The sequence below is a fragment of the Crocodylus siamensis genome, chromosome 12 (genome assembly GCF_052110815.1).
Source record: "Crocodylus siamensis isolate JL-2025a chromosome 12, ASM5211081v1, whole genome shotgun sequence".
NCBI lineage: Eukaryota > Metazoa > Chordata > Crocodylia > Crocodylidae > Crocodylus > Crocodylus siamensis.
Genome location: NC_143406.1, coordinates 27,814,779 through 27,841,658, shown reverse-complemented (window position 1 = coordinate 27,841,658; position 26,880 = coordinate 27,814,779). Strand labels below are relative to the sequence as shown.

General features: G+C 40.9%; 2 protein-coding genes across 3 annotated transcripts in view; one reads left to right on the top strand and one right to left on the bottom strand.

Moving 5' to 3' along the window:
• Positions 1-11,167, top strand: part of USP7 (ubiquitin specific peptidase 7) — a 100,470-nt gene extending 89,303 nt beyond the window's left edge. The window contains exons 22-31 of the mRNA XM_090023120.1: positions 477-630; positions 2,255-2,322; positions 3,548-3,656; positions 3,782-3,859; positions 4,277-4,377; positions 5,552-5,651; positions 6,503-6,622; positions 8,593-8,664; positions 8,984-9,074; positions 10,539-11,167. Coding sequence (XP_089879246.1) covers positions 477-630; positions 2,255-2,322; positions 3,548-3,656; positions 3,782-3,859; positions 4,277-4,377; positions 5,552-5,651; positions 6,503-6,622; positions 8,593-8,664; positions 8,984-9,074; positions 10,539-10,645 — 1,000 coding nt within the window. The 3' untranslated portion in view covers positions 10,646-11,167. The remainder of the gene's footprint in view (positions 1-476; positions 631-2,254; positions 2,323-3,547; positions 3,657-3,781; positions 3,860-4,276; positions 4,378-5,551; positions 5,652-6,502; positions 6,623-8,592; positions 8,665-8,983; positions 9,075-10,538) is intronic.
• Positions 11,168-11,436: 269 nt separating this feature from the next.
• LITAFD (LITAF domain containing) overlaps positions 11,437-26,880 on the bottom strand; it is a 41,194-nt gene continuing 25,750 nt past the window's right edge. The window contains exons 3-5 of one of the 2 annotated variants that reach the window (XM_090023123.1): positions 26,599-26,673; positions 22,439-22,598; positions 11,437-14,350 (exon numbers count right to left, since the gene is read on the bottom strand). In XM_090023123.1, coding sequence (XP_089879249.1) covers positions 14,320-14,350; positions 22,439-22,598; positions 26,599-26,673 — 266 coding nt within the window. In that variant the 3' untranslated portion in view covers positions 11,437-14,319. Of the gene's footprint in view, positions 14,351-16,891; positions 19,857-22,438; positions 22,599-26,598; positions 26,674-26,880 lie in introns of those variants that run through there. The other variant, XM_090023122.1, reaches the window with a different exon arrangement.

The following is a 26,880-nucleotide window of genomic DNA, read 5'->3' as shown; positions in this document are numbered from 1 at the left end:
GAGAAGGGGTACCAGTCAGTAGTGACCCAAACCAGTGACTAGACAGATGGTTCACATCTGTGATTCAAGAGCTGCTATCCAGCCACTGTGCAAAGTAAACAAAAATAATAAAATATAGTGAATACATCAAAACGTTCTGGCAACATAAAAGGCATGTTGCCTTTCATGGGAGGACGGGGGGGAAGAGTACTATTCAAATGCCCCTCTGGAACAAATGGGGTTGGCATGCTACCAGACTGGCAAATAAGTGAGTATAGAGTGTAGGTATGCTAGAAGCCCTGGCCCAGAGCAAATATATTTGAAGGGTATGGATCACTACCGACTTTCTTAGTTCTACTGTGTACAAAAGGTGGCTCTGAAGATTTCCTTACTTCATTTCTATATTTCTCAATAGTGTCACTTTACTGTAGAAACATGCAAAAGCCCTAGTTATTTGTATTTGTGTACATAATGGCATAATTTGTCTATTTTTGTAGAGATGACCCAGAAAATGACAACAGTGAGCTGCCAACAGCAAAAGAATATTTCAGAGACCTTTACCACCGTGTTGATGTAATTTTCTGTGATAAAACCATCCCCAATGATCCTGGATTTGTTGTTACTTTGTCCAACAGAATGAATTACTTTCAGGTGTGTAGCTTGTGTTGTAGCTGTCTGTTTTAGAGCATTTATTGGTCATCATTAGGGGCCACAAAGGATTTTTTCTTTTCTTATTATGTTTGCTACTGGCTTCTGAAGCATTTTCTTACTGTCCTCTGAGTATTGGCACGTTGGCCACAGCTAAAGTTGCCGGTTTTGGACTGGGCTCCTCTAATGCTTCTACTGCTTCCCTGTCATTGCAATGATATGGCATTGACAATGCCATAGGCAATGCATGCTTTACCTGTAGCATGTTATAGGATGTCCTTGTTGTTCTATATGATTTGTAGTTATGTATGAGTATTTGAAGTGGTGAGTTTGGCATTCCTTGAGAAAAGGATGGCCTGGAGATGTAGGGGACTAGAGGCTGTCTATAGTCTACCATTCCCATACTTATCCTTTTTATTTCTCATTTATGTTTTCCCCCTTTGCAATGGTAAGTAAAATCAGATAGAGGAATAAAACCAAGTTCAGATTAATTAGTGGGTCAGGATAACACTTTCTGTATTAAATACTCTTAAAAATAGTCTTTTTTTTTAGGTGTGGACTGTTTTCATTAGCACGCTGTGAATACTAATGGAAACCATTCCAGCTTTCTTTCTGTACTTTCCAACAATGACATTATAGAGATACGGACATCATAGAGTTAAGAAAAATTAATTCAGTTTAAAGATACTTTGTTTGTATATCCCCCCATCGGCTTTGGTATCTGAAAATAAGGGTTTTTTTGTTTTGTTTTTCCCTGACTTCAGTATCCTAATCAATTGTAAATATTCTTCAGGCTAAATTTATGCCGTGTTTTAAGTTCGTAACCAAACTAATGGTACTGGCAAAGGCTCACGAAAAGTATACATTTAAAATAGTCAAAAGGGAAAAGTACTGAAATAATAATAATTAGCAGAACTATTGTTTATGTTTTAGTAGAACTACTGTGTTTTCGCCAAAATAGATCCAGATCACGCCCCATAGTTGTGTTGTTTTTGCAGTATCAAGAAACACTGAAGGATGCTAAATTTATTTTTGCCATTGAAGATGGCAACTGAGGGCATCTGCATGCATCAGGGAGCAAATAAGTTCCATTTATGATCACTATTGTGATTATATCTGCTTCAGCAGTCTGTTTCCTCTTTTGTCCCCTGAATTGCTAATTCTTTTATACCAGTTGTGATTGGAGAATTAATGTTGTGGTGAACTATGCGCTGCTTGTGATTTCACAAACAACTCATTTTCCCCACAGCTACAGTAATAAATTGAAGGGTGAAGAAAACAGGCAGAATTATTTCCAATTTTCCTACAAGGTATTAAGGTCTAGGATTGTTATTTAATAGTTTACTCTTTTATAAAATGGGAGCAAATAACACTCTCCTATGCTAGGCATTTAATGGTTATTGTACAAGATCTAGTAGGATGTCGACCATCTTGAAATACTAGAGACCTCAGTTCCTGAATTCGATCACCATTAGTGTGGGGATTAGGTATTACTGTTTTTCTCTCGCAAGATTCCCTGAGCCTTACAGAAGGTAAATACAGCCGATATTATGCATGACCAAAGACAAATCAGTAGCATAAATGACTGAAGTCATTTAGAACTTTTAAAAATATTTTATTTCCACAGGTTGCAAAGACAGTTGCACAGCGACTTAATACAGATCCAATGCTACTACAGTTTTTCAAGTCCCAAGGGTAAGATGAGTTTGTATAAATACAATGTTTTAGTTTAAATTTGTCACTTTTGTTTAACGTATCTTTAAACTGATTTTAACACAGGGGTTGGCTTAGTAAATGCCTTAATTATTTAATAGCATCTCCCATGTTGTCACAACTAAATCTTTATTTTCAAGAACTTTAATTCAGTTGCCTGTTATATGAGTTGTGTAATATTGTAGACCAAAATAATATATAACAAGAGTATTAATCTAGATAGCTGCTTAACACTGTGCTATATAAAACTAGCGCGGCAGATATATATATCTTCTTCTGAGTAGGTATGGGTTTGGCATGCATCTCTTTGCAGCAGTTTGTCTGGCTTAGTGGTGCCCAGACTTTCAGCACCACACACCAGATGACTGATGTTGAGTGGGTCCATGGACTGGGATCCAGTCTGTGGGCCAAATCTGGCATGCATGGGGTCAGGGTGGATCTGCCATGTCTTGAATCTGGCCCACTACCACCATATTGTGGATGGGGCCTGGAAGCTCCCAGCCTCCTTTGCGTGCTCAGTGCGGCCCTGTGACACAAGCCCCCCATGCAGGACCATGTCATCTGACCCATAGGGCTTGGAAATTTGGTAGTGTGGAAGCAGTGGCAGCATTAATTGCTATCAATTTAGCCCCCATCGCTAAATTTCTGGGCCTTTAGGGAGCCCCGCAGGTCAAATGACATGGCTCAATGGTCTGGATCAGGCCTGGTATAGTGAGTATTTGGCTTCTGCTGATTGGTACAGATAGTTTTGTTATATTATCAGAGTTAGTAGGACACTGATTTGACCATGCCTTTCTAAATAAGGTGGTAATCAAAAAGCAAAACATTAAAAGTGTTTTCATTTTTATTTATGAGTAAGGCCATGATATATTAGGTTTATTGTTGGGCTCTGTTTGCATTGCTAATATTAGACTTCAGGTCTTTGGTTTATAATGGAGAGGAGTACTTTAAAAGAGATGGGGAGGAAAAAGTAAGACACCCAGCTCCTCCTGAAAGTTGATGCGATTTGTGCTCATAAATACATTAATTTAAAAAAATTGCCTGAGCTCTATAAACATAACGCTGTAAAATTTGGACAACGGTTTCTTATCCTCTCAAACGTATAAAGTTTCATTTGTATAGACAACTAAACTTTATATTCCTATTGGTTATTTACTGTGTAGTGAAGAATAATGAAATGATGTTTATGTGGTGTTTTCTTCTGTAGTTATAGGGATGGCCCAGGTAATCCTCTTAGACATAATTATGAAGGTACTTTAAGAGATCTCCTGCAGTTCTTCAAACCTAGGCAACCTAAAAAGCTTTACTATCAACAGGTAGGAAACTTCATTGTTGCAGGGTGGGGGAGGAAGCAGGAAAGGGGAAGGAAAATGTGATTGTCTTTACAAGCCTGTTTTAAAGTGTGTGTGTGGGTTTTGTTTTTATTTCTCTCTTCCCTCAGCTCAAAATGAAAATCACAGATTTTGAAAACCGGAGAAGTTTTAAGTGCATATGGCTAAATAGCCAATTTAGGGAAGAGGTGAGTAAAGTGGCTACGGCTAGTAATTTTTTTACAAGTTTTTCATATATATTTTATATACATAGTCAATTTTATAAAACATTTAACAATATATTGATAACGTATTGTACATATGTGATAATGATTAAGTATACAGATGTTTAATTTTTTTAAATGTTTGTGCCACTTAGAAATTTGGGAAAAGTTGCATCTATTATTCTCTGGGTAACATCCTAAATATGCATATTGTCACTAACTTACAGTTCCTAAGAATAAGGATTGGAAAAAACAAGGCATTTTTTGGGCATATGTTTGTTAGCAATAAAATCTGTTTTTAGGATTAGCGTGGAAGTCAGAATTCAGCATGTTCTGTCCTTTGGTGTGGTTACTAATGTTTCAGTTTCTCTAATTGTTTTTTTTAATTTAAATATTATATAGGAAATAACGCTATATCCAGATAAGCATGGGTGTGTACGGGACCTCTTGGAAGAATGTAAAAAAGCTGTAGAACTGTCTGAGAAAGGTTCAGGGAAACTAAGGTAAGTACTGCTGGAAAGGATATTGATTTTCATGGATTTGACTATTGATTTAATCTAAACAAAAGCTTTTGGGGTTTACAGTATCATGAAAATCAAGTGCAAATTAACAGAAAGTCTGGTGTCATGAGTTTAAAACCTGTATTACAAAGGGCTCCAGAACATCTAATGCTGGAATTTCAATCAAAGTAAATAAGTTGCAGTTGCATAAAAAATCCTTTACTCTTCCATTGAATAAAAATATACTGACATTTAACATGTTTTGTACTTGCCAGTTTGGACAGTCTATAAAATTATTGTATTTTCTGGCAGCTTAGGCCACTGACTTTTCAAAGTTTCAAAAAACCCATTGTGATACAATCTCAGAAAACATAATTTACAATGTCAGTATATGATGCAGATGCATTGATTCTTCATAGGGGTTGAAACTATTTCCTGGTTATTGAAATTCTGTGGGAGTCCTGTTGGTAGAAGCATGTTTTTAATCTAGTAATAAAAGGTTGGGCAGGTTTGCTCTTTATTTAGAGCAGTTTCTCAATCTTTTTTAGCCTCAAGGCAGCCCTCAAAAATGCCAGCTCTTAGTCTTCACTCATTTTGTACTTCAGAAAAATAATACAGCAGTTTTTCTGTTGCAAATAACTCAAAAAGACCACATCAGGGCAGGATATTTTTAACAGTATGGATTTTTGTTTGAAGTCCCTGGGTTCGCCTGTTCACCTAACAGTGGTAACATGTGGCACCCTTGAAAGGATCTCAAGGATCCTCAAGGTGCCACAACACCCTGATTAAGCATCACTGCCTTAGATGCTAATTAATAGAAACTATATACCAGTACTAATTTTAGTTCTGGTTGTAGTAATATGTTCCAATTTTATTAGATCAGTGGTTTTCAAAGTCAGGTAGGCCTAATTCTGCAGGGTATGCAGTGCTTAGCCAAGGGGCTTATGCCTAAATTTTAATAATGGTGGTGGAACTCTGGGTTGGTTAATACATGAATAAAGACATTGCTGCACATTGATATCCGTGTCAACACTTCCTAAGGAATGAACGCGCAAAGAGGGTGTGTGGGGTGTGAGCAGCACTATTTTACAGGTAAAGCAATATGTCGCCAGAAAAGTTTGAAAACAACTGTATTAAATAAATGTTACACTAATTCTTTTCTTTTCTTTTTTTTAAGGCTGCTAGAAATTGTAAGCTACAAAATAATTGGTGTCCATCAGGAAGATGAGTTGTTAGAGTGTTTATCACCTGCAACAAGCCGAACGTTTCGAATAGAGGTAAATCTTAAGCAGCATGAATTACAATATTCAGATTGTTCTCTTCTAAGCAAACTAGCTGACTTGCATGGTAACTTTAAAACAATTCCACTAAAGAGGAACTTAAGGTTCTTTAAACATGTAATGATTTATGCCCAAATGATTTTATGAGAGAAAATGAAATCTGTACAAGGAATAATCCACAGCCATTAGCTCCTCATCAGCAATTCCCAGGTTCATGCAGGGCTTGTGCTGTAAATTTTTGTGCTCAGGACCTAATTTCCAAGTTGTAAGCTTGTGCTTGCCTGCATACTTTTTCTTCCTTCCTTTTAATTGGGGAGTTATGTTCAGTTATGTTTTTGAGCTAGATAACATTGTGAGACTTTCTTTCATGGTTCAAGACTTTCTTTCTTTTACTTAAAATAATTGAAGCAATCAGCACTTAACTTGTATCAAAATTCGTAAGTATGGAATGTTATTAAGCCATAAGTATAAATTTCTCACTGAATAGAAAGGAGGAGTGCATGGGGATATTGTCATAGCCACCACTTACAAAAAACATTTGATTTGTGAAGTCTCTTCGTGTGGCAAGGAAATAACTTCATGTTGAGGTCTTGCATCCTGGCTCTGTGACAGAAAACCATGAAAGGGAGCTAAAGGGAAATTGCCTCTGATATCCATTCCTTATTCCACAAACACCCTGAAAAAAATGGCTCTTAAATGACCTTTTGTCACTGAAATCCCTTTTAGTTTAAGATATGTTGTTTGGTTGGTTATAGATGTTAAGACTATGGATTGATTATGTTTTTACATGTTAATGTTTTCTTGCCAGTTTTAGCCTATCATGATCATAGTTCTGTATCTGAATTTAGGAAATCTCTCTGGACCAGGTAGATATAGATAAGGAAAATGAGATGCTTATCACAGTGGCACACTTCCACAAAGAGGTTTTTGGAACATTTGGAATTCCATTCTTGTTGAGGATACACCAGGTATACTATATTTCCTTCATTCCTATGTAGGATTCTTCTTTTTTTAGTGTCTTCATAAATTTCTGTACAAAAAAGTAGAACACTGATGCCAAATATATATGGTAAAATATAATTCCTATAGAAAAGTTTCTCAAACTATTCAGTTGTGAAACTTGTTCTGAATCCATTCCAAACTGCAGAAGAAAATGTGTGGGAGGGTGGCTTATGACAGTGGCGCTCAACCTTTTGCGCCTGTGAACCAAATGAATAGGGCAGGTCTGGTCCTCTTGCACCAGAATTGGTCCATGGGGCCCAACACTGCCCCTTCCCTGCCCCAAGCTCCAGGAGTGGGCCCTGAGGCCACCTCTCCTGCCCCTGAGTGTTAAGGTTGGTTCTTGGAGCCCCATGCCACCCTCACCTTTGGGATTGGTTCCTGGGGGCCTAGTTCTGCCCCCTCCCAGCCTTTCACACCAGGATAGGGCCCTGGGGCCTCATGCTGCCCCTTCTTGGGCCTGTGCATTGGGATCAGGCCCCCGATCAGGTTTGCAGGGCCCAGGGCTTCCAGTGGGTCTGGATATTTGGTAGTGAGCTGTGTCAGTGTTCCCCCATTGCCAAACTTCCAGACCTGGTGTTGAGTACCTCTGGTTTATGAATAAATTATTGAACTGCGATCCAGCAGATTAAATTTCAGTTCCTGATTTTTTTTTTTTTTTTTTTTTATAACAGATTCCTTGTGTGATTCTCAAATCACTTAAATGTTTCAGCTTCTCAGTTCTTCATTTATAATACTTCCTCCTTCCTGTTCTGTCTCCTTTGTATAGTTAGATTATAAACTCTTCATAGCAGAGTCTGTTTTTTAGTGTGAGTTTATATGTCTGCTACAATGGAGCCTTTATCAATTCTGGATTTGAGGTCTAATTGTAATAATTTTAAAAAGTTCTTTGTCTTAAAGTTTCTTCTGATTAGTGCTTGCCGAAGAATGAATTATTTGGCTCCGATGTGAGTTATGTGGTTTTGAAAAATGAGCACATTTCACTTTCTGTGTACCTTTTTCCAACATAATTTTGTCAGCTCTAATTCAAATGGCTTATTTCAAATTTTGTCATGTACTTTATCATCAAAGACAGAAACCATTGCAAAAGTGAAAAAGCTTGGCTTGAATTTTGAAAGTTTACTTTTATGCTTTTTTTATTTATGATTCCAATTCGGAACCATATATAGCCTTTTAACTCTAATAGTATATTAGCAAGTCTCTAGTGCCAGTCAATTAAAAATACTCCCAAGCTATTTTTTGGTTCTTATATATCCATTTTTATAAGTATTTATCTAGTTTTATAAGATTTGGTTTGAAAAATGTGTGCATTTCCACATTTTAGAGGGAGGGTCGTAGATGCATATTTTGTATATGCATAACAGTGCCGAGTGAATATGTGCACTATTTTGAAGGAGGACCACATTTTATTCTTCCCTTTCTCTAGTTACTGTGTTACTGATGTTTTCTGGTTCAAGTCCATCATCTCTTGGGGTTTTATGGTATAACATAAAACAGATGCTTCAATGATAATGCTAATTCAGGCCAAAATAGCAGTGTGGTAGAGATGTATTTGCATAAGTGTTTGGGTTTTGTTTTGTGCTTTTTTTTTTTTTAACAGTAGCTTTTTTCTGCCTACTAAACTTCTTCCTTTATGTCTCAATCTTAACCTGATTTAAATGCCACAAGTTGTATACCATTACAACTAAACAAGTGTTTGATCAAATTAGAGCAATATTGCAAATAAGATACCGATGGTAAACTGTGAACCAAAACTGTACATGCTGTATGTTGCCACCAATTAAATAACTGCTGTTAAAATTTATGCAATTTTGGAAATAACTGATTAATATGTGTAACATATTTGAATGCAGCATGGGGAAAAAACCATCACAACAGTCATCCAGTTCCTTTTTTTTAAAAAAAAAAAATATATCAAGCTATCTTGTTGAATTGATAGGGTGAACACTTCAGAGAGGTGATGAAGCGGATTCAAACAATGTTGGACATCCAAGAAAAAGAATTTGAGAAGGTAACAGTCTAGTGGGGAAGAGTTTTCACTGATGTTTATAAATCCTAAAGTTAAAAAAAATCATAATGCAAATCAGCCCAGCTAATTTATCAGAAAAAAATAAGATTCAGTTTAGATCAACTGTTGCTGGGATTGTCAGAATAAGTGGCAGTAAGCAAGGAGAAAAAGTGCTGTATTAGAATTTTCAGTTTCCCCTTTCCTTGCTTGGAAACCATGTCACAAGATGAATCCATTTTCTGCTTTTTCTGAGAGGACTGTTGCTTCATTTATAAAGTGTTACTTTTATCCAAACGCTTGATAATTTTGTTCCTTTTTGAAGTTTAAGTTTGCCATTGTAATGATGGGTCGGCACCAGTACCTAAATGAAGATGAGTATGAAGTGAACTTGAAAGATTTTGAGCCCCAACCTGGTGAGTAGCTAATTGATCTGACTTTTTATTCTTTCAAACTGCAGCTGTTGCTTTGCTCTTTGTTATGCAGTCTGTTGTAAAGCAGGACTTAAAGTAAAGGAAAAAGAAGCTTTGTTGCTCTCTGTACATAATAATCAATAAACATAATCAAATGTCTGCATATATACATATATTTAACTGTATATAAATATATATAGCACATCACTCTTCTAAGTGTATAGGCTGCTTAATATGAGAGAATATGTATACATCTAAAAGCAAAATACTTGCATACTATGTCTTCCCAAATTAAAAGCGTGTCCCCAAGTGACTGAGTATTGCATTAGACAAACCTAAAAGGAAACTGCAGTGTCAGCTGTTATTTTTGCTCTATTGTCCATCCTATCCTACTTCACATACTTGATTTCCACACTTTTCATGGAGTAATGTAAACACTGTATTGCTATATAGTGCAAGTTGCATTCTCATGAGTATTTTAAAACTAAGACTGTTCCGAACAGGTTGTTGATTTCTTACATTTCTGGTAGAGTTAACATAGTCTCTGTATGTTGCCAGTGAATGTGAAGAATCTTAACAGGAGCAGGACATTAGATAAGAGAAATAAATGCTGTATAGAAATATATTATGCCAAATTCAGCTGTGCACCTTTTTACTAACTTGTACTTAAAGTTCTGTTCACCATGCTAGCATGGGGAGGTGCAAAGCCAGTGGAACCGGTGGGACTTGTATGCATTCAATAGTTGAGGAGGGCTTTCATTCTCTCAGGGCTTCTACTGAGGATAAAATAGCAGTTGAGAGTGAAAAAGGCCTGATTTGGAAGTCATTAATGAACTGTAGAAACAAAATTAAAAGCAGCATGGTTTATAACCTGATACAGTCAATAATGTATAATAAGAATAATAAGGTAAACTAGAATGAAAAGAGCAATGCTGAAACTGGCAATGAAAATCAGAAGATACTGAACTTGGAACTTGCAAAACAAGTTAAACATAGACTGTCTCCCTCATGCTGAACTGAACGTACCAAAGCCTTGGGTCTGTCCCAGGCTTTAACTAGACTGACTTAGCACGTGTTAACAATGGCTGTGCACCTCTACACTTGACTTTTCAAAAAGTTAGCTAACACATTCTAAAAATACTTCAGTTAATCCTAATCTAGACAGACTGAAAGTGAGTGGTATGTTCTGCCACTAATTAAGTAGTGCATGGAGTTTTGGTGTTGGACTGTGGCTTTTTACAGGCATTGAAGTTGAAGGAAAAACTATTCAATTGATCAAAGAACACAGCTGTATGTTGTGCTAGAGGAAATGCAGTGGATGATGTGAAAGGATTCTACAATCCTTTTGTTGCTTTAATATGGCAAGACTTATGATGTTTCATAAATTGCCATGCAAAAGGTATTTGAATGCTTTGTACAAATGCTTTGGCTTAACCCCTGCTCCCTCTTTTTTCTCCCCTTTTCTAGGCAACATGTCTCATCCAAGGCCATGGCTAGGGCTTGACCACTTCAACAAGGCCCCAAAGAGAAGTCGCTACACTTACCTGGAGAAAGCTATTAAAATCCATAACTGACTCACTTAACCCATTTGTTCAAGGCAAGGGACAACAAATAAGTGTGTGTGTGCACCTTTTTAACAACAGTAGAACTTTGGTACACGTGCACTATATCTGAAGTCTTCAGCAAGAGGATTTGCTGCTGATGTTAATTTTATTTTGTTGAGGCTGTTCAGTTTGGCTTCTCTGTATCTATTGACTGCCCTTTTTGAGCAAAATGAAGGTGTTTTTATAAAGCTTGGATGCCAATGAGAAGTTATTTTATGGTAAACGTAATGCAAGGCAATTGTCAGCATAATGAGGGAAGAGTTTAGTAGACCAGTTGACATTGGCAAAATATTTGTCTGTAGTACGTTTATAGATGGCATAAGCTAGCTGGCTGCCCTTCCTGGTGCGGTATTCACCATCACAGCAGCTAGTAAGTCTTATGTTTAGACTCACATCGGATTTATTTCCTTCAGTTATACTTTAAAATGACATTTTTGTGCATTTGTAAATGCAAAAAACTCACATCATCAATAAATAGCAATCTCTACTTCATTGTGTACATTGTTGGCACTTATTCGGGATTTTTGTCTCATCCAGTTGCATAGAATCTTTTTAAATAAACTAGTTTTCATTTAATTCAGTCACTACTTCGCATCCCGTTTTGCCAAATGGATGCTCTGAGTCCTAAAAGATATTTGGGTCTTTTTATTAAATTTACAAACCTTGACAAATACAGTTAAAGTTTACTATGTTGTCTTTTGACAAATAAAATGACACTCGAAGTTGGCAAAAGCAGCTGAAAGGATTATAAATATAATTGATTTAGTTAAAGAGGAAAAAGATGGGAAAAACACAAGAAATAGCCTTTTAGCACAGAGGGCATGCTCACTAGTGTTTAGTAAGCTGTTGAATTTGTAAAAAAAAAAAAAAGAAAAGAAAAGAAAAAAAAAGGAAGAAACAGAAAAAAGAAAACAAAAAAGGAAAAAGGAAAAAAATTAAATTGTATATTTAATGAATGAACTTGTACAATTTAACACTTGGAGGTTAATTTTGTTGGGTGAGTCTGCAAGTGAACTTCACTGATGTTGATATTCATTGTGTGTAGTTTTATTTCAGTCCCCAGACTGCTTCCTTTTCTTTTGGAGCTAATGCCAGCCGCGTGTCTAGTTTTGAGTGCAGTAAAGATAGAATCAGCAATTCACACTTCTTAATTTTACATTCTTTTTCCGTATTTTATTTTGTTTCTGTAGCCGCAGTGTACAACAACTCTTCCTGTATATTGCCTTTTTTGCTGGAAAATGTTGTATGTTGAATAAAATTTTCTATAAAATTTTACTTCGGTGAGTGATGACATGGACATTGAAGAAGATTTCTGCTCTTCCTGGAAATACAGTTTGGGAAATGTTTTCATTTGTACGGTTTTGCTGAAGATATTTTTTTCATTTTAATATTGCCAATGTATTAACTGGGTTTGGTCGTTTTGAAGTTTGAGGGGATTTTTGTGGGCGGGGTTGTGGGTGGGGGTGTTTGCTTCCTAATTTTAGCTTAAGAAACAAAAGTTCATAGGAGGGAATCATGTACAAATAAGATGAATGGAAAAATATTTTACTAGTTTGTTTGTAAAGCTTGTAATAGAGTCTTTGTAGTAGACTAGACTCTGCCTGCCTGTACAAAATTTTGTGATCCAGATTCTCAATTCTAATATTATAAAAGGTGTAAGGTAAAACCTGGAGTCTCTAAAGGTAAGCTCTCTTAATAGAGTGATAGATTCCTGTTGTATTGTGCTCCCTGTATTCATAATCGTAAGCGTTCTTAGACGCTTCCTTTCTTCCAACCTATCAATAAACATATAATAGGGGTTATATACATGTTATGGCCTTTATAATTTTTTCTGAAATTTGGTTCTGGTGGTTATTTAAAAAAAAAACAACTCACCAGAAGCATCAGTTCTTAAAAGTTTTCTTAATTTCAGTTTTTAAATAAGCTTACTCACTTTCACTTTTATTTTTAAATACTTTTGGTGGTTGCATGTTGTGTTTTTAATCATGTCTTTTATCTTTCCAGTCAAGGTAAATTATTTACTTTATTTTTGTAGGTTTGAAAGTATGATGTGGAAAAAAGTGCTTTAAATGGTATGCCTTAAACAGATAATTGATGTCTTTTGATTCGTGGTTGTGTTAAACTGGCGAAGATTCTGATGCAGTCCGGAGCAGTCTAGTCCTTATTGGGTGTTTGGATTGTCTTTTAAATGCCCTCAGTAAATATCAGGATTTTCAGAAAATCTAGGTGTTCCATCCAGAAGTGATATACCTTTCTTGAACAGTAGTGTAAGTATAGTCAAATGCCCCACCTCATTCTTTTAAAAATGATTGAATGTTGACTCTCACAATGTGGTAACGTTGACCCTTAGCTAAAATCTTACTTCTTTTGGCCTTTAGGAAAAAACATCTTTTTCCAGTGTTGTCAATAAATGTTTTTTTAGTTCTTTCTGAGAGAGAGGGATGGATAGATTTTTTTTATTTATTTATTTTTTTAGGTTTTTTTGGATGTTTAGTTTCACATGCTTTGCTGTTGTGGTTATTGATAGTACTTGTGCATTAACTCTGAACAGGAATTTGCATATTAGAAGGCATTTTGCTTCTCCGACTTCCTTCTTCACTGAGGATTTTGAGGTGACTTTTGGAGTGCAAGTAGTATTCAGGGGCAGAAATCCTTAACACAACAAAGAGGAAGGCAGGGTATTATCTCAGGTGCAGTATCTTTGTTCTGTTTAATAATTTACAAGAATACAATGACATTTTCAAAATAACTAATTTGCATTCTAGTTTATATTTTATCATAGCTAAGTAACAAAAACTGACTACAACAAAAGCAATAAAACAAAAAGAAAATCATGCCATGTGCTCTCATGTTATGCAGGATCACAGCAGCATATTATAATAAGAAATCTGAATTGTTTTTATCAAAATAAAAATAATTCTATGTTCCTTAGTGCCTTTATTTCCAGAAGATCTCAAACGCGCTTTACAAACTATACAGATAGCATGAGTGAACTAAAGTAGTGTGTGGGATGGAAAGTAGCAGTCAACTTGGTATACTTCCTACCAGTGCTCACTAGAGTTTTGGCTACCACCAGCTGGGCCAGCTCCTACCTACCATTTCAAAAGGTGACACATGAATCTCAGATTTATTTATTTATTTATTTTGAAAAAGACATGCAGCGCAAATTACTTTGGGAACTCAGTGAACTGTATCTACCTCAACCCTTTTCCCTTCTGAGTTGATGCTACTAGATTTGAACCCTGTAGTTCAAGAACCAGAGAGCCTTCAGTATTTTAAACCTGAGGCTTGGACCATTCAGTCTGTCCTATGGGTTTTGTGTTGGCTGCAGTAATCAGTAAGTAGATATTAGCTATGCTATGCTTTTTATATTTAACATACACATGTTAGAAACCATATTCTATAGAAACTGTATGTGTTGTAAATAAAATAGACTAGAAAACACTGAATCTGTGTCTGTGTTCACTCATTTACTTTTATACTGGAAATTATCTTGAGTCAAAAGCTGTTGATTTTTTTCAGAAATCGTGACAGCTTGAACTTGATTTTGCAGAACGTATTTATATCTTAGATTGCAGAGTTTTTCTGAAAAACGACCTTTGTTATGTGAATGATGGAGCTGGCTCAAGAGAGACCATTGTATTTCATGGTAATTTACAGGGTTTTGATTCCTCCCTGCGAAATGAAAGCAAAGAAAATACTTTTAAATAAACAGATGCCCTGTTAGTGTTTGGTATGAAACCTGGAATTTTATTTCAGAAGGAAGAACATGCCATGCGTCTGCCCTGGTGACTTGAAAGCACAAGCGTATGGGAAACCAAGGTTCAAATTCATGCTCACTCTGTCATAGTGATCACAGTGAAAACCTCTTGTTCCTGAAGCATGGGTTCCTTACCACCTGGGTTTCCTAGGTGTAATCAGCAGGTGACAATTTAATTTTTTTTTCTCTCTTAAAAAAAATTCTGACAAAACGGCCTGCCTCTGTATATGGGGACAAAACTGTTCCAATCCATGCTTGCAAAAGGCTACTTCTAAAATAAGTGAAACAGCATTTCTTTGCCCCAACAAGCTGACTCATTTTGAGGCTTGCTTAACTACTGCTCTCATGTCATGATTATTCTGCAGCAGGATTTTGAGAAGAAAAAAATTAGAGGAGAGGTTTTAAACATTGCAGGTGAGGTTCTCATGCAAACTGCCTTGGCATGTGACATGGACAGATGTCCTCAGAACGAATACAGAATGAATGCCTCATAACATGTATAACCAGCTAAGACTTGCACTTTTCACATTTACTTTTTCAGATAATTTCCCACAAAGCTATGAAGTACAGGTGCAAATATCTGTCATATACTAACATCCTGTTGCCTGACATAATTTCATCTGTTTAATTCTGAAGAACTTATACAACAGATAAAACATAAAGCAGTAGTAGCCCAGTGAATTGGACTGAAAAATTATTCTTACTCAATATTTTTAGCATTTTATTTAAATTGGGTATACTAAAACCTCTTGGACATGTTGTTTTCTGCAGTCTCTGCTTCTCCAAAAAAAAATAATCCCTTGGGAGCTAAAATTTCTCATGCTTGAATCTCAGGCTGGAAATACTTTTATGCAATTTTTTTTTTAATGCCACTTCCTAATAAAGGCTTTGGGACGTTTACAGTAAGAGAACAAAATAATTTATAAAACAGGAGAGTAACAAAACAACTTGAAAAATAAAACAAGAATAGCATAAGAACAAGGTGCACTAAGCAGTGGCTAGGCCTAGTTTTACTTTCTAAAAGCCCACCCGAAGAAAGTTCTTTCCTGGAGGATGTCCAGGCTTGGGCTCTGGTGGGCTTCAAGAGGGAGGGAATTCTGGAGCTGGGAAAGCAACTGCCAAGATTAACCACCCACACGTTTTTGCCAAGGGAACTTTGACATACTGATGGTCAGGGATTTGGGTTTTCCGTCTCCCATGGAAAAATGGAGTAAAAGGTGCAGGAGGCTGTGGGTGGGAGGTGAAGGGCACCAGCAGGGTCAGGGGGCTGTAGGGCAGGGGGGGAGTGAGGTGCACCAGCAGGATGGGTGGGTGGGAAGTGAGGGGCCTTTCATTTTAATCACAGGTTTGGGGTGGGGGTTATGAAAGAATTGACAATTTATCAGGGAAAACCAGGATCCCTGCTGATGTTACTTGCAGGAAGTTGCTGTTGGCTGAACTTAGAGGTTGTGATAAGATGCAAAGGAGAAGGCTGTCTGTTAAGTATGTAAGACCTAAACTGTTTAGGCCTTATAGGTCAAAACCAGCACTAGAAAGCTCTTGGGAGCTAGTGCAGATGCTGAAGAATTGGAGTTGTGCTCCTGCCATTTTATGCACCAGCTGCAGCTTCCAGATGGTTTTTAAGGGCAGCCCCTGTAGACCACATTGCAATTGTCTAGACTTGAGGTTAGAAAGGTATTGAATGATGGTGGTCAAATTGGAACCTGAAAGAGGGTTGCAACCTTTCCACTAAATGGAGTTTGTGGAAGGCCATCACGTGAAGATCTATAGAAGTATGCCAATACATTGGTCTGATATTGGATTGGCACTGATATAAAGAAAATTGGCTATATCAGAAATCGGCCTGATGTGGCGCACAAATACCCGTGCGTGTGTGCAGCTGCAGCACACAGGCAGCAAGGAACGCAGCTTGGCAGCGTGGAGAGCTCCGTGCAGCTGCTAAGTCTGTTGTGGGAGGGGGAGGGAAATGGTATGGGGGGGCAGAGCAGTGCCCCCCAGGGTGAGGGAGGGAGTGGGGCTAGAGTTAGGTGCTGCCCAGCGGGGGGGGGGGGGGGGGTAGCTTCTGCTGCTTCGCACCACTGCTCATCCAGGAGGGTATGGTTGGAGGGGTGTGTGCCCCCAGATCTGCGCGGGTTGAGCCGGGCAGGCTGCAGCTACGGGCTGGGGAGGGGGCTGTGCTGCACTCAGGGCAAGTGGCGTAGGTGCTGGGAGGGAACTATGGGAGGGCTACAGCAAAATTTGGGGTTGCTGTAGCCCCATCCCAGTGCCACTGCCACCTATCCCAAGCCCACCCCATGCAGATCCAGGGGCATACCCTCCCCCTCCCCCTGTGTCCTCCCGGCCAAGCAGTGGGAGCTGCACCGTACCCCGCTGCGGCCCCTGGAAAAACCAGGTCTCTGTCCTGCGCCTGCCCCACCCTGTCCTGGCTGGTCAGTGCCTACCCCACCCCCATTCCCTCACTGTGGGGGGCATTGATCTGCCCCCCCCATATCCCTTCCCTCCCCTCTCCTCTTTCACCACAATAGACTTATCAGCTGCACACACCTGTATTGGAAATCAGATTGGTATCAAGCAATATGCCTCCTTTAAAAATCAACTATCAGTATCAGCCCCCAAAATCTATCGGTGCACCCCGAAAGGTCTAGGTGCAGCAGATGATCCAGGAGCAGTCCAAGGCTGCAAACCTGAGTGACAAAGGGAGGCTGAACCCTCAATGATCAGTGTCCCAATCCTCCCCAGATCAAGTGGTCTACCCACCCCAATGCCCGTTTCTTACCTAGATTCAGTTTCAGTTGGTTCAATTGCATCCAGTCCCCAGCTGCAGCCAGGCACGGAAAAGACAGTCTCACCCAATGGCCTCATATACACTTTGAGCAAGAGAGGTGACAAGATGGAGCCTTGGGGACCCCATAGAAAAGATCTCAAAGGGATGGCGAGCATTCACCCATCAGTGTCCTCTGGGACCCCCCACTAGGAAAGAGCAGTCCTGCCAATATCCACTGGGTCCCGTAAGCACTAATCAGAACCTCGTGGTTGGCTGTGTCAAAGACCTCCGAACTGTCTAGCGTGTGTCCCGCTGACCTTTCTCCTGTCAATCTCAAGGCAATGACCACCAACCAAGGCCATGAGTTCAGTCTGTGCTATATCAAGGATAAAAGTCAGTCTGATAAGGGTCTAGGAACCTGAGGATAGCCAGATAAGCCTGGAGCTGTTGGGCAACCACCCATTCAATGACCTTTCTCAAAAGGGGGGGACTGTTGCAGACATAAGAATACCTGGCACCTTTTGAACAGGATATTTGAAGGAACTGAGCTCCCTTCTACATCCTCCCCTTTAGTTCACAGAGAGTGGAGTATGTGTGGGGGACTGCCAAATCATATGGGTCCTTTTTATTGCTGCGTAACCCATGACTTCAGTCTGGTCTGGGCAGCCACGCTTCTTTCTATTCCACTTGTAAACAAATTGGCATCCCTGAAACACCTGGTCTTGCTTCATGAACAAAAGGAGATTTGATTTCTGTCCTGTAAAGATAGTTTCTCTGTCTGCTCAAAGTGAACTTTCAGACCAAATGATGCCATTGAAACAGAAGAAACAGCCACCTTCCTGGGTTTCCCAGTGACTTAACTGTGACTACTTGATGGCAAAACGTTCAATATTCTGGCCCTTCAGAGCCTGGATAGGGATATACTCACCTCTCCACAGAAATAAAGCATGTGCTGCAGGTGTTTTCTTGGGAAGTGTTACTCTTATATGGCCAAAAGTTCTTAATGATGGAGGACCTCAACATCAGTTGGGAGAAGAAATACCTTGCAGCTGCAGTCTAGTCTTGAAGCACTTCAGGTAAGTGAAAATAATGTGGCTTTCAGTAGCTTTCCCATTATCTTTCAGGCTGGGCGAACGAGGCACTGCAGCTGACATACCTTTTGTGGGACCTCACCCAAGATGCTACAGCCAAGGGACATCTGTTCTTGTCCTTCTGTCAAGGTCCTGCAGCTCCTCCCTAGAGCAGCCCAGTTGTGGAAAGCACTGCTTTGTAGTAGTTTTGAGAGGGCTGCCACCTCAAAGAGCTGAACTAGGTCATTTTTATTATTTATTTATTATTTAATTAGTTTTCTGTCCCAAGTTTGAAACCCTGCCGTCAGGAGTGGAGAGCAGGGTCCTGCAGGCAGGCTGTGCAGCCCCTTGCTAAAGGCCATCTCCCCCTTCAGAGGGCTGGGCGCTGGTGCTCGGCCCCCACGGGGCTCTTCCCCACCCGCGTCTGACAGACACAGTAAGAGCAACGGGGTCTTCCCCACCTGGCACCGAGCCCAGCCTCAGCTCTGTGGTTCGCACCTCACCTCGGGCCCCGTCGGCTGTGCTGTGCGAGAGCGGCACTTCTGCCCTGCCTGCGAGGCCAAGGGGGCACAGCCGGCCTGTGCGGTGCGGCTCTACCCGCCAGGTGCTTCCTGCCCTTGCCCAACCGCCGGGGCCTTGCAGCATGGACACCGCAGCCGTTGGTGTTGGGCCTCCATGGCTAACAAGTGCAGGGGGTACAGTGGCTGCCCCACGAGGGGGCCAGGCCAGGCCCTTCCCTGGCGCACAGGTGCATCCCTGCCGCGCCACCTGCAGCCCCTGGCACTTGCAGGGGGGAGCGAGGAAGCGGGTCAGGCACCAGCAGGGCACCTGGGCCACCCCTACAGCATAGTGCACCTCCCTCTCATGCAGCAGGGTGTGACGGCCTGAAGCTTGGCACGGGAGCGCAGTCATGAATATGGCCACCCTTCCCCTGCCAAAGCCTCAAGCCCTGGGTAGGGCTGCAACCCCTTCCACCCCCGCATTGCAGCTGGGCCACGTCTCCTCCTCCTGCCCCATGCAGAGGGTGTTGGGGCTTGGCCACAGCCCCTTCTCTCCCTGCAGGGCTGGGGCAAGCTCCTTTCCCCCATGGGGCTTCAGTAGGGCCAGCTGCCTCCCTCTGCCCACCTCCACAAGGCTAGATGGTGCCCACCGAGCACCAAATTGGGGACACCACCTGGATCCGGCCTGTGGATGGACCGGGCATTGCCAGTCAGGCCCACCAAGCCAAAAGATTTGAGCCCCTGTAATTTAAAGCACGAGCATCTAATTGTCGAAACACAAACTTGAGGCAAAAGCCAGAGAATTATTTGTAAAGTGCTTTCCAAAGCTATCAGATGCCCTAACAGCTCCCAACGTGCCAGCCTGACGGGACTTGTTGTGGGCCACTTCAGCCTATTTCCAAAAAATGCATTTATCTGTGAATTGTTGGCATCAGTAGCAAAAGCAGCGACTTGGCTTTAAACAGTCGCACGGGTTTCTTAGATCCTTTTGTATCTGAAGATATGAAACTGGCAGCGTGGGCAGTAGTGGTCCACATCTTTGCAGGCCTTCAGTACGAGCGGTATGAGGCAACAGCCTAAACAGCACCTAGGGCCAAATGGTATATGAGAGAGGTATGCAACAGAAGAAAATTTATGATAGCACAGAGGCCATGAAAGGCAGTGTCTAATTCATTCCTTTTATAGGCATAGCCTGAGTGGCAATTATTGCAAATTAACTGCTGTTGCCCCAGGGAAAGGTGTAATTTTAGGGGTAAAAACAGACATTGGATTTTTCTAGTGACAAAGCCTTTTATCCTGGTTCATAGATTCCTAGATTGCCAGGGGCTGGAAGGGACCTTGGACCCAATGATCTGCAACCCTGCCCCTGCCTCCCTCCGCCCCTTCTGACCTGCTCTAGGCAGGAAGACAACTGGGGTCAAGTGACCCCAGCAAGGTGCTTACCCCAGCGAGGTGCTTGTCCCACTTTAAGTACCTGTGAAGTATTCTAGGATAAAAACAGACATCACATTTGGGTCAGATTGTCTTAGGTTTTGACTTGCATCAAAACAGATGTGGGACAATAATTTACCCCAGTAGTTTGAATGGCAATTAACTCAAATTGGCTATGACTATCCCAGGACAAAGAATTAACTCAGATACTTCACAGGTACTCAAAGCGGAACAATGGGATTATAGGTCTGTAGGATCCCAAATTACAAGGCTTTGTCCTGAAAGAAATCTGACATCTGTTTTTAGCCTGGCATAATACTTTTTCCCAGGACAACTGAAGCTAATTCGTGGTGATTATCCTTCATTCCTGGGACAAGCTAAGTGTGTAAGCCAGGCAATTATTTGGGCTGAAGGACCACTTAGGGAGTTTTTTTCAGCTGTCATGGGCCAGGTCAGCATCCCCTCCACCTCAGCAGCTCACCAAAAGCGGAGAGCAGATGGCGGCTCTGCCCCAAGCCCCACATTGTTACTGCCCTGCGATCTCAGGATCTCCATGGAGATCAACCAGGACCTGTGTGGACAAGGGGCTCTTAGCCAGGCGGGCATTCAGGGAGCTGCATCCAAGTGGGATGGGTGGGTGGTGACTGTGGGGCTGGGGCCTGGGGCAGAGCTGGGATTTGCTCCCTGCACGCCCCTTCCCACAGAACAAGCACTTCTTGGGCAGTGGATCGTGGCTCTGCTCTGGGCCCCAGCCCTGTGCTGTCACTGCCCCATGATTGTAACCCCGCCCATCCATGCCACTCCTGGATGTCACTCCCTGCCCACCTATGGCCCCATCCCAGCCACATGCAGGTCCCACCTCTGGTGGTGGGTGCACGGCAGACAGGCTGGGGTGCCTGGGCATCAGGGCTGGGTCCAGTGGTGGTGGCAGCCAGAAGGAGCTGCCAGGAATCGAGTCCAGTCACTGTGCTGCTCCAGCCCCGCTGTGTGTCTGGGAATGGTGGGACTGGCTGCACGCATCATGGCCCAGGCTGTGCCCTGCACCTGGGCCTGGCAGGACCAAGGGACCCATCGCAGGCCAGACAAAATCATTTGGTGGACCAGTTCAGCCCACGGGCTGAATTTTACCCACCCCTGGTGTAAGTTGTGTTGGTCCCAAGTTTTGCCTGGGATCAGTCAGAATTGCCTCATGCAATATCTATTTTTACTGTTGGATACTTCACAGGTACTTAAAGAGGGGCAATGGTCTTGTAGGTCTGTAGGATCCCAGAATAAAAGGTTTTGTCCTGGAAGAAATCGAACATCTGTTTTTAGAAAACATGCCTAAAAAATGTGTTTGTGAAGTGTTATACCACTCTGAGCCTTCAAACAGACAGTGCATTTATCTTGGGATAAATCCTAAAGAAGTTTCCAAGATAAGAGATAGTAACAGTTTATCCTGGGATATTGTAAAATACATCTGTACACTTATCCCAGGATTTCATCATTGAATTAATGGCAGAAAAGCAGCACTGCATTCAGCCTCTCATGAAACCCTGATTAGAAGGGCAATGCATGTACACACCAATTATAAAAGAATTTTGTTTCTGGACAAATGCATAATTTATCCAGGAACAAATGCAACATCTGTTTCAAGCCTAAGTGATCTGGGCTGGCTTGGTTTCTGATAAGTGGAATGGTCAGAAAATAGATTTTCTGTCCCACAAACTTAGAGATTGAGAAAAATCCCAAAGGACTTTTTGAAGTTTTAAAAAAAAGAAATAGATCCCAGTAGAGCCAAAGGAATAGGGGAGACCAAGGTTCAAGTCCTAAATTCAAGTCCTTGGCTGAATTAGGTCTCCCAGCCTTCAAGTGAATGCCCAGCCATGGGGCTATTTGATCTTTCTGACACAGATGTCTCTCAGAATCATCTGTTGAACTGCTTCACTTTGTGTAAATCATCACGTTCATTCAGCCAGAGGAGTGAAAAAGTGACTAACTTTTGGTGGGAAAGAAGACAGAGCTGTATAAATTCTGTTTCTTTTGACTGGCTAATGAGAAGGTTAATATCTGATTCAATTCATCTCTTATTCACACCTTACAACTGTACCGGTAAGATCCTACAGTACAGAGCTACTCTTTGGTTTGGTCTGCCTAAGTCAATCTAGGAAGAGAGAGATTTTTCAGCTGAACTATCAATCTGGTATAAATATATATTCTGGTAATTCAGTCTATAAAGTAAAATGAACAAATGCTTACCCAGTGGCACACATCCCAGAACATAGAAGATAAGATAGTTTCCCCAGTCTATAGACAACCTGTGTAGTAATGGCTTGGCGACAAGATGGACATATTGTAGATGCTGGCTTGCTTGTAAAGATCCCTGCTACAACAATTGGAGGCTGAGACACTATGTATACTGAATGTAGAAAGAAATACAAAGTTAAATGGGAATTAGTATTACCCCTTATTGTGTCGCCTTGCCACTTCTCCCTTTTTCTCACAACAGCCACATAGCGAGAAATATATCACTTCTACTAAGGTCATCCAGCTTAAAAAAAGAAAACCAAACAGCAGTGTTTCACACTTGGCCCCTATACATGTGCAGGGAGGCTGCTCTGATATGTTGTAATTACTGCGCTCCAGTAGACTCCAGCATCATGTCCAGAGATCCTGGTTTTCTGATTTTAAAAAATCCCTAATTTTTGGTTTAAAAAAAAAGTAACCCTGAATCCACGCTTTTCCGTGATCTAAATTGAAACACCACTAATATAAAGATATATATATAATGGTGTTTCATTTTACCCAAGGGACCCAATCCTGCTCCAAATCCACATTTTCCACGATTTAAATGAAACACCACTAATATATAGATATATAGCTATATATATAATGGTGTTTCACTCATATATATATATATATAGCACTTTTTCATTTTAATCATGGAAAATGTGGATTTGGAGTTACTTTTTTTCTTTTTTTTTTTACTAAAAAATGGGGACTTTTTTAAATCGGAAAAAAACAGGAGTCCTGGTCAAGTGCATCAGCATTTCCGTGCTGAAACGTTGCGGTGGAGTGCTTTAAAGCTCATTCAATGAGCTTTAGCTTAAAGTGCCCTGCTCCTATTTTTTTTTGGCACAGGGACACTGATACAGGTGATAGTCTAGGCACTTTAGTTAGCACAGCTTTTGGAACAGTGCTAATTAAAGCAACCCACCTCCCGGAGCATGTCTATAAATGCTCACTGAGTCCAAAGCAAGCAAAATTTTAAAAACTGCCAGAACTTTTTTTTTTTTACCATGTTCATGCTCAGAATGAAACACTGAGGGGTGTGAAGCACCAAGAATGGAAACAAAATAACTTTGGTGCTTTGCAAGAAAACTAGTAAATTCTGGACAATTCTTATGTCATTTCCCATGTTCTGAAACATGCAATCAAACCTGAGATTGCAAAAACTTTTTCTAGTTGGTTTGCAAGAAAGCATATATTCAATGCAAATTCTTCGGACTAACAACCTTCATAGTAGGTGTACAGGTCACAAATCTATTTCTAATGTGTCTAGTCTGGACAGCCTATATTACAAATGTTGATTAAGAATACTCTTCAGGAACTGGCATACCGGATAAGCTGTATTATTTACCCACTCCTTTATGCTGTCTCAGTGAGTAGTGCTAAATGATTGGGGTTAAACAGACTGCATGGAAACCCATAGTTGACATTTATAGTATAATCTCCCAAGAGAGGAAGTTTTCTCTGCCACCCAGCAATTAGTGGTTATCTTGCGTTTTTAAAGCATAAGGGTTTACATCCTGGATTTTAGAACAGGATTGTTCATAATCTAACTCTGCATGTTCTTGGCAACTGACAGAAAACCTTACAGTTTAAACAAATAAATTGAAAATTACTAGATTTTTTTAATCAGTTCTGGCAATAGCAAAGAAACCCATCAAATTTCATTCATACATTTGGCTAATTCATCACTAAAAAATAATGCTGACCCTCACTGACAATGTTTGGAAACTGATGCATCTGGCAGTTTCTCAGCCTTTTCCAATAAAGGTATGATTGGAAACTTTTAAGAGTATAATAATGGATATTTCTTAGTACCGCAACAGTTTTCCAGGGGAAAATTTATTCACCAAAAATGTGGCTTCAGCCATTCCAAAACTATTAATTTGACACAGGTTTTTAAAATTAGATGCATGAACTGCTAAAGAAAAAAGTGACTGAAACTGTCCCTTTTCTTAATAACCCAGGGGTTACATGTCTTCTACAGGTGTTGTGTGTGCAGATGTTTTACCTTGGACCCCTACCTCCCAGGGACGTGCCCTGACTCCTAGGCAGTTGGATATCATGCGGTAGCCTTTCCTCAAAATCTGATATTGAATCTGTCCCCCTTTGTCTACAAGACTTCAATATGCATTGCATATTGCATATGCATATCTCTAATGTGGTGATCAGAGACACTGACCTAAATTATAATCCCTGCTTAGCAAATATTTAAATCTCTTTACAAAGTGGAACAGTGTCAACAGGAGAAACTGAGAGCAATCAACTCCAAAATAGCCAGTTGGTTAAGATACCAGAGGGAGGTGGGTTCAAATCCCAGGATCAGGAGAGATTTAAAACCTGTTCTTCCACCTCTTACAGTGTACGTACATGTTATAATTAACACATGCTAACTCCAATCCCTCACCCACAGACAGGTGCCCTGCCCCCTGGTGGCTATCTTGGGACTGGAAGTCCCGCCCCCTAGTCCCTGACCTTTGCCCCCAGAAGGCTCTCCCCTTGTCCCCCAGAAGTACTCCTTTCAGCAAGGGGTTTTGCCATCTCAGAGCCAGAATAATACCAAATTATATTCTAAAAATTGAACACCTATAACATTCATTCATTTGATTTCAAAAAATATTTTCGTCCTGATTTACATGCATATGTGTAGTATACATAGAGGTGATTGCACAGTAGCTTAAAATTGAGGTCTTACTCTTGTATATTATGCAGGACTGCGTATCGGTTTGTGGGGGGCTGTGGGTGTGTGGAGATATGGGGTGTGGGGGAGGAGTTTTGTGGGGGGGTTAGGTGTGTGTGTGCATAAGGGAGCATGTGGGGGGGTGTGCATATATGGGGTGTGGGAGGGTATGGGGTTTGTGAGGGGCTGTGTATGGGGGTGGGTGGCTAGGGGGTATGAGGGGGTGTGGGTGTGGTGGTCCGTGTGTGTATGGCAGTGCAAGGGGAAGGTGTGGGTGCATATGTATGGTGGGGTGTGCATGTGGGACTCACCCTACGAATACACACACACACACACACACACACACACTCTGTCCCTCCCTCCCCGTACACACATACACTCTCACACATACTCACATGCACGCGTGTGTGTTCACATTCTGTCCCTCCCTCCCTAAATTATAATCCCTGCTAAATTATAATCCATGCAGTATCCCCCATGGTCCTCTCCTGTCTTTCCCCCACCCCCCACCCCATGTTCTTATCTGAATCTCCCTCTCTGGCACGTGGAGGTAGAGAACAGCCTCATGCTCCCAGGTCAGAAGCCTGGTTGGGGGAGGTGGAAATGGGAGGGGCAGAGCCAGGTGGGCCTTGCTGGGCTGCTTGGTCTTGCTGCTGGCTTTCCCTGGGTCCTACTGCCCCTGGCTCCTATCATCTTTGACAGGTGGCCTGTCATAGATGACAGAGAAATATTAATTTTCTAAATTTTTTTTAGGGGCCCCACAGGCTAGATAAAATGGTCTGACAGGCCGGATCCAGCCCACGGCTGTATTTTCTTGTCCTTGTGTTAAGTGTTAATACCCTCTAACATGCACTGCTCTGACCTGTACCTAGAGGGCTGGCAAGAAGCGGGGTGGCTAGGAGCTGCTAAATCCACTACTTGCCTGCCTGGCTCACCTGCTCCCAAGGACAATATAGGTTCCAAAAGTGCAGCCTGTGGCCCAGATTGCACCCGCTAGCCCCCATGCACTCAGGTTGGGTCCCTGTCAACCCAGATCAGCAGCAGCATGAATCTACCCCTCTATTTTGATTATAAGTTCCCATAAAATGGAACCTTTTTGTTCAACACAAAAAAAAACTTTTTTTAGTTTATAAAGAAAGGTTTATTTCAGGTTAACCTGGATGATATTTTTTTTGGTTCAAAAAGTAAACCAAAAAATAGAAGTTATTCATCCAGTACTAATCCTTAACTGATTTAGATGTGGGTAAGTTAACCCGTGGATTGTGGGAAAGGAATGACAGTCATAAACAGTGTTTCCCTGTCATCTTTAGTAGGTAATTTCTTACATTTTTATACCATATGGGTCAGAATCCCCCCCCATTCATGAAAAACCGCAGTAGAGCAGCGAGATGTTTTTGCTTCTGTTCATGTGCTATATCCAAAATAACTTACACAAAATCTTTATTCTTACCTGCTTCTGTGGGGTTGGCTGTGGGGTTGACATCTTGATAGGAGTATGGTGGGGGAGAAGGATACTGGTAATCTACTGTATTAAGAAAAAAATGAATAAAGCATAAAATGTTGTACAACGTACTCCCTCAAACACCTAATCAGAATCTGAACAGCAGCTATTGTGGAGTGATCTCCACACTGTGGTTCAGTATTGAGTACACAGCTTCTGTTTGCTCTGTACCCTATCATTTGAAAGATATACAGTGCTAAGAAAGTATGAGCTGGTATAATCTTGGGAGGG